The sequence below is a fragment of the Calidris pugnax genome, unplaced genomic scaffold, assembly GCF_001431845.1.
Source record: "Calidris pugnax isolate Ruff unplaced genomic scaffold, ASM143184v1 scaffold84, whole genome shotgun sequence".
NCBI classification, from domain to species: Eukaryota; Metazoa; Chordata; class Aves; order Charadriiformes; family Scolopacidae; genus Calidris; species Calidris pugnax.
In genome coordinates, this window is record NW_015090804.1 from 314,841 (window position 1) to 322,550 (window position 7,710).

At 58.5% G+C, this 7,710-nt stretch overlaps 1 protein-coding gene across 1 annotated transcript in view; it reads left to right on the plus strand.

The window, feature by feature from the left end:
- The window catches only part of LOC106885613 (protein-tyrosine kinase 2-beta-like), a gene marked incomplete at its 3' end in the record, with an annotated part of 23,007 nt that overhangs the window by 14,112 nt on the left and 1,185 nt on the right, over positions 1–7,710 (plus strand). The window contains exons 2-5 of the mRNA XM_014937951.1: positions 1,745–1,986; positions 2,130–2,308; positions 2,648–2,742; positions 7,474–7,555. Coding sequence (XP_014793437.1) covers positions 1,745–1,986; positions 2,130–2,308; positions 2,648–2,742; positions 7,474–7,555 — 598 coding nt within the window. The remainder of the gene's footprint in view (positions 1–1,744; positions 1,987–2,129; positions 2,309–2,647; positions 2,743–7,473; positions 7,556–7,710) is intronic.

Here is a 7,710-nt window from a genome sequence, read left to right on the forward strand (position 1 = left end):
AAGGGCAGGTTGGAGGGGGCTTGGAGCAACCTGGTGTGGTGGGAGGTGTCCCTGCCCAGGGCAGGGGGTGGCACTGGGGGGGCTTTAAGGTCCCTTCCCACCCCAAACCATCTTGTGATCCTACGATTCTAAAATCCACCCAGATTTGTGGGACAAAGTGAGGTTTGGAAGGAGCTGCTCCAAACTGCACTTCTTTGGGAGCGAAATCAAAAATACCATGGGACTCCACCCATGGGGCTGCTCGGGAGCTGGAGCCCCAGCAGAGCCCGGCCCTGGAGTTACTGATTAAACAGCCGAGGAGCTGTTTGCAAACAGGCAGGTTGTGTGGCAGCTCTGCCCCGCGTCACTCCGGCTCCACCACAGGGAAAAGCTCCTGGTGGGGCTTCTGGAGGGGCAGAGGGGCTGGGGAAGGGATGGGTGCCCCGAGGGGATGGGGTGAAGGCAGGGGAGGGGAGGAAGGGACCCATAGGGAGGGGATGGGGTGGGTAGGAAGCTGGTGGCGGAGGTGAGATAAACCCTCTGAGAGTAAAAGGGTTTGTGTGAGCTGAGTTTGCCCGGCCTCAGTCCAGGTGCACGTCCAGGGAGGTGGAGAAAGCATCCCAGAGCAAACCCCTTCCCTGCCCAGCCAGGGGTAGAAGAAAATTTTGGATCCATTGGGGTGCTCCAAGCCCCACGTATGCCCTAAAAGTGGTTTTCTCAGCAAAGGGGAAAAAAAAACTCAAGTCACTTTACCCTCCAGCTCATATGATATTTTTGGTGTCGGCTTCTGGGTTTTGTCCCCTCTAAAAATAAAAAGAACAGATCGATATAACTGACTGTCACCCTTCCGGCTGAGCCGGAACCCGCTTTGCTCACCCCCTTTTTATTAGGTTTTGGGTGTTTTGTTTGGGGTTTTTTTGCAAAGATACTTGCTAAATTTGGCTGGACTGGGCTGGCAGGTCACATTTTTGAACCACAGCTGCTGTCACAGGTACCTGTGATGGGAAGTCACAGCCCCAGTCCTTCACCCCACGTTTCCAGGGGGGGCGAGGAACTGGTGATTGCTGGGGACACAGAGGTGTTGCTGTGGAGGTGCTGGGGACACAGAGGTGTTGCTCTGGGGGTGATGAGACACCAAGCTGTTGCTCTGGAGGTGATAGGGACACAAAGACATGGCTCTAGAGGGTACAAGGACACAGGGGTGGTGCTCTGGAGGTGACAAGGCCACAGAGAAATCATTCTGGAGGTGATGAGGACACCAAGCTATTGCTTTGGAGGTGATGGGGACGCAGAGGCATGGCTCTGGAGGTGACAAGGACACAGAAGTATTGCTGTGAAGGTCTTGGGGACCAAGAGCATTGCTCTGGAGGTGACAAGGGCACAGAGGAATTGTTCTAGAGGTGATGAGGATACCGAGCTATTGCTCTGGAGATGATGGGGACACAGAGCTGTTGCTCTGGAGGTGACAAGGACACAAGGCTCTGCTCAGAGGAGCTGGACTTGGGGCCCTGGTGGTACCTGGTGGCCATGCATGGCCGGGGGCTGTGGTGGGAAGGAGGGTCCCACTCTTTCTTTCCTTATTTTCCCTCCCTATCTCTGTCTCCATCCATCTTCATCCCTTCCCTCCCCAACCTACCCCGGAGTGTCCCCACTGTCCCCATCCCAATCCTGCCTCCCCTACCCCTATCCCCTGACCCTGTCCTCCACCCCTCAGGGTGACACCTCCCCCTGCCCTCTCAGTGTCCCCACGGTGTCTGTCCCACAGGGAAGGGATGCTCAGCCCCTAGCACCCCCGGCGTGGTGAGGATGTCGGCCATCCCCGAGGCGTTGGGGCGCCCCCGGAGCAGCTCCTCCCGCAGCCTGGCCGGGACGTTGGAGTCCACCCTGGGCATGGGCACCTTGGAGATGGAGAAGGAGCGCATCCTCAAGGTCTGCTTCTACAGCAACAGCTTCAACATGGGCAAGAACTTCAAGCTGGTGAAGTGCTCGGTGACGACGGAGATCCGGGTAAGTGGATGGGGCAGTGCCTGAGGACATGTTCTTGCTCCAGGGGCATTTCTGCATTTTCTCCTTGCTTTCCTGCTGCCTAAAGCTCCCCTGGAGCCTGGCTGGGGATGCTCAGGTCTCAGCCCTGCTTCTTCCCACCCCAGGAGGTGATCAGGTCCATCCTGGTGAGCGGCCGCATCGGGCCCGACATCAAGTTGGCCGAGTGCTACGGGCTGCGCCTGAAGCACGTCAAGTCAGATGAGATCCACTGGCTGCACCCGGACCTGACGGTGGGCGAGGTGCAGGAGAAGTACGAGTGCCTGCACCTGGAGGCCGAGTGGAGGTAGGACCCCATGGTGGTGGTGTCTGTCCCTCTCCGTGTCCCCAAAACCCACCCAGGGCAGGGAGCACCGAGTCCCGTTAGAAGGAAAGCTCCTCCAGCGTGGGCTTCCACCTGGAGGCTGAGTGGAGGTAGGACCCCATGGTGGTGGTGGTGGTGTCTGTCCCTCTCCGGGTCCCCAAAACCCACCCAGGGCAGGGAGCACCGAGCCCCGTTAGAGGGAAAGCTCCTCCAGCGTGGGCTTCATCCAGGGGTTCTCCTCTTGCCAGGTACGACACCGAGCCCTGTTAGAGGGAAAGCTCCTCCAGCATGGGCCTCATCCAGGGGTTCTCCTCTTGCCAGGTACGATCTCCAAATCCGCTATCTGCCGGAGGATTTCATAGAGCGCTTCCAAGAGGACAGGACCACCTTGCTCTACTTCTACCAGCAGGTCAGAAGTTGCCCCAGAGCTCTCCTGGCCCCAGCCAGCTCTGCTCTCCAGCCACCCTCACCCACCCCCCAGCTCCAGGAGGGAGTTTCCTCCTCCCCAGCCCAGAAAACATGCTTCCCAGGAGCCCCAAGAGCATTTACCTTCACCCTTGGCTGCTGAACACCCTCAGCCCCTGTGGCCCATCCTGCTGCTGGGTCTGTGCAGCTCCATTAGGGACAGCTGCTCCCAATCCCAGTGTGGGATGTGGGAGGGCATGGACCCTGTGACCATCCCCTGCCACCATCCCCTGCCAGAACCCCCCTGGGAGCATCCTCTGTGAGGATCCCTTGCAAGCATCCCCTGCCTGCATCCCCCATGAGCATCCCCTGCCAGAATCCCATGCGAGCATCTTCTGCCAGCATCCCCTGGGAGCTTCTTTGAGCAACCCCCCCAGCATCCCTTGCAAACATCCCCTGCCAGTATTGCCTGGGACATCCCCTGCCAGCGTCCCAGCAAGCACCCCCTGTCAGCATCCCGTATGAGCATCCCCTGCCAGCATCTCTTATGAGCATCCCATATCAGCACCCTCTTCCACCATCCCCTGTCAGCATCCCATACGAGCATCCCCTGCCAGAATCCCTGCAAACTTCCCCTGCCTGCATCCCCTGCGAGCATCCCATATGAGCATCCCCTGCTAGAATCCCTGCAAACATCCCTTGTAAACATCCCCTGTCAGAATCTGTGCAAACATCCCCTACCTGCATCCCCTACGAGCTTCTTCCAGCAAACCTCTGAGCATCCCTAGCAAGAAACCCCTGCCAGCATCCTCTGCGAGCGTCTCCTGAGAGCATCCCCTGCAAGCATCCTCTGCGAGCAACCCTGCCAGCATCCCATACAAGCATCCCCTGCCTGTAGCCCCTGCCAGAATCCGTGCAAACATCCCCTACCTGCATCCCTGTGAGCATCCCCTGCCAGAATCCCTGCCTGCATCCCCTGCCTGCAAGCATCTCCTCTGAGCATCCTGTACAGGCATCCCCTGCCAGAATCCCTGCAAATGTCCCCTGTGAGCATCCCAGATGAGCATCCCCTGCGAGCTTCTTCGAGCAAACCTCTGAGCATCCCTTGCAAGAAACCCCTGCTAGTATCTCCTGAGAGCATCCCCTGCCTGCATCCCCTGTGAGCAACCCTGCCAGCATCTCATACAAGCATCCCCTGCAAACATCCCCTGCCTGTAGCCCCTGCCAGAATCCATGCAAACATCCCCTACCTGCATCCCTGTGAGCATCCCCTGCCAGAATCCCTGCCTGCATCCCCTGCAAGCATCTCCTCTGAGCATCCTGTACAAGCATCCCCTGCCAGAATCCCTGCAGATGTCCCCTGCAAACATCCCAGATGAGCATCCCCTTAGAGCTTCTTCGAGCAAATCTGAGCATCCCTTGCAAGAAACCCCTGCCAGCATCCTCTGCTAGCATCTCCTGAGAGCATCCCCTGCCTGCATCCCCTGCGAACATCCCCTGCCTGTAGCCCCTGCCAGAATCCGTGCAAACATCCCCTACCTGCATCCCTGCAAGCAGGCCCTGCCTGCATCCCCTGCAAGCATCCTCTGCGAGCAACCCTGCCAGCATCCCATACAAGCATCCCCTGCAAACATCCCCTGCCTGTAGCCACTGCCAGAATCTGTGCAAACATCCCCTACCTGCATCCCTGTGAGCATCCCCTGCCAGAATCCCTGCCTGCATCCCCTGCAAGCATCTCCTCTGAGCATCCTGTACAGGCATCCCCTGCCAGAATCCCCACAGATGTCCCCTGCGAGCATCCCATATGAGCATCCCCTGCTAGAATCCCTGCAAACATCCCTTGTAAACATCCCCTGTCAGAATCTGTGCAAACATCCCCTACCTGCATCCCCTACGAGCTTCTTCCAGCAAACCTCTGAGCATCCCTAGCAAGAAACCCCTGCCAGCATCCTCTGCGAGCGTCTCCTGAGAGCATCCCCTGCAAGCATCCTCTGCGAGCAACCCTGCCAGCATCCCATACAAGCATCCCCTGCCTGTAGCCCCTGCCAGAATCCGTGCAAACATCCCCTACCTGCATCCCTGTGAGCATCCCCTGCCAGAATCCCTGCCTGCATCCCCTGCCTGCAAGCATCTCCTCTGAGCATCCTGTACAGGCATCCCCTGCCAGAATCCCTGCAAATGTCCCCTGTGAGCATCCCAGATGAGCATCCCCTGCGAGCTTCTTCGAGCAAACCTCTGAGCATCCCTTGCAAGAAACCCCTGCCAGCATCCTCTGCTAGCATCTCCTGAGAGCATCCCCTGCAAGCATCCTCTGTGAACAACCCTGCCAGCATCTCATACAAGCATCCCCTGCCTGTAGCCCCTGCCAGAATCCGTGCAAACATCCCCTACCTGCATCCCTGCAAGCAGGCCCTGCCTGCATCCCCTGCAAGCATCCTCTGCGAGCAACCCTGCCAGCATCCCATACAAGCATCCCCTGCAAACATCCCCTGCCTGTAGCCACTGCCAGAATCTGTGCAAACATCCCCTACCTGCATCCCTGTGAGCATCCCCTGCCAGAATCCCTGCCTGCATCCCCTGCAAGCATCTCCTCTGAGCATCCTGTACGAGTATCCCCTGTGAGCATCCATATGAGCATCCCCTGCGAGCTTCTTCCAGCAAACCTCTGAGCATCCCTTGCAAACATCCCCTGCCCGCCTTCCCTGCCAGCATCCTCCGTCCCCATCCCCTGCCCCCACCCCCCACCAGCATCAACTTCCCCTGCCTGCATCCCCTGCGAGCATCCCATATGAGCATCCCCTGCTAGAATCCCTGCAAACATCCCTTGTAAACATCCCCTGTCAGAATCTGTGCAAACATCCCCTCCCTGCATCCCCTCCGAGCTTCTTCCAGCAAACCTCTGAGCATCCCTAGCAAGAAACCCCTGCCAGAAACAACTACTAGTATCTCCTGAGAGCATCCCCTGCAAGCATCCTCTGCGAGCAACCCTGCCAGCATCCCATACAAGCATCCCCTGCCTGTAGCCCCTGCCAGAATCCGTGCAAACATCCCCTACCTGCATCCCTGTGAGCATCCCCTGCCAGAATCCCTGCCTGCATCCCCTGCCTGCAAGCATCTCCTCTGAGCATCCTGTACAGGCATCCCCTGCCAGAATCCCTGCAAATGTCCCCTGTGAGCATCCCAGATGAGCATCCCCTGCGAGCTTCTTCGAGCAAACCTCTGAGCATCCCTTGCAAGAAACCCCTGCTAGTATCTCCTGAGAGCATCCCCTGCCTGCATCCCCTGTGAGCAACCCTGCCAGCATCTCATACAAGCATCCCCTGCAAACATCCCCTGCCTGTAGCCCCTGCCAGAATCCATGCAAACATCCCCTACCTGCATCCCTGTGAGCATCCCCTGCCAGAATCCCTGCCTGCATCCCCTGCAAGCATCTCCTCTGAGCATCCTGTACAAGCATCCCCTGCCAGAATCCCTGCAGATGTCCCCTGCAAACATCCCAGATGAGCATCCCCTTAGAGCTTCTTCGAGCAAATCTGAGCATCCCTTGCAAGAAACCCCTGCCAGCATCCTCTGCTAGCATCTCCTGAGAGCATCCCCTGCCTGCATCCCCTGCGAACATCCCCTGCCTGTAGCCCCTGCCAGAATCCGTGCAAACATCCCCTACCTGCATCCCTGCAAGCAGGCCTTGTGAGCATCTCCTGCCAGAATCCCTGCCTGCATCCCCTGCCAGTACCTCCTCTGAGCATCCTGTACGAGTATCCCCTGTGAGCATCCATATGAGCATCCCCTGCGAGCTTCTTCCAGCAAACCTCTGAGCATCCCTTGCAAACATCCCCTGCCCGCCTTCCCTGCCAGCATCCTCCGTCCCCATCCCCTGCCCCCACCCCCCACCAGCATCCCCTCCACCTCCTGACCCCCCCGTGTCTCCCCACAGCTCCGGAGGCATCCCATATGAGCATCCCCTACGAGCTTCTTTGAGCAAACCTCTGAGCATCCCTTGCAAGAATCCCCTGCCTGCATCCTCTGCGAGCGTCTCCTGAGAGCATCCCCTGCCTGCATCCCCTGCCTGCATCCCCTGCCTGCATCCCCTGCCTGCATCCCCTGCCTGCATCCCCTGCCTGCATCCCCTGCCTGCATCCCCTGCCTGCATCCCTGCCTGCATCCCCTGCAAGCATCTCCTCTGAGCATCCTGAACAAGCATCCCCTGCCAGAATCCCTGCAAATGTCCCCTGTGAGCATCCCAGATGAGCATCCCCTGCGAGCTTCTTTGAGCAAACCTCTGAGCATCCCTTGCAAGAAACCCCTGCTAGTATCTCCTGAGAGCATCCCCTGCCTGCATCCCCTGTGAGCAACCCTGCCAGCATCTCATACAAGCATCCCCTGCAAACATCCCCTGCCTGTAGCCCCTGCCAGAATCCATGCAAACATCCCCTACCTGCATCCCTGTGAGCATCCCCTGCCAGAATCCCTGCCTGCATCCCCTGCAAGCATCTCCTCTGAGCATCCTGTACAAGCATCCCCTGCCAGAATCCCTGCAGATGTCCCCTGCAAACATCCCAGATGAGCATCCCCTTAGAGCTTCTTCGAGCAAATCTGAGCATCCCTTGCAAGAAACCCCTGCCAGCATCCTCTGCTAGCATCTCCTGAGAGCATCCCCTGCCTGCATCCCCTGCGAACATCCCCTGCCTGTAGCCCCTGCCAGAATCCGTGCAAACATCCCCTACCTGCATCCCTGCAAGCAGGCCTTGTGAGCATCCCCTGCCAGAATCCCTGCCTGCATCCCCTGCAAGTACCTCCTCTGAGCATCCTGTACGAGTATCCCCTGTGAGCATCCATATGAGCATCCCCTGCGAGCTTCTTCCAGCAAACCTCTGAGCATCCCTTGCAAACATCCCCTGCCCGCCTTCCCTGCCAGCATCCTCCGTCCCCATCCCCTGCCCCCACCCCCCAGCAGCATCCCCTCCACCTCCTGACCCCCC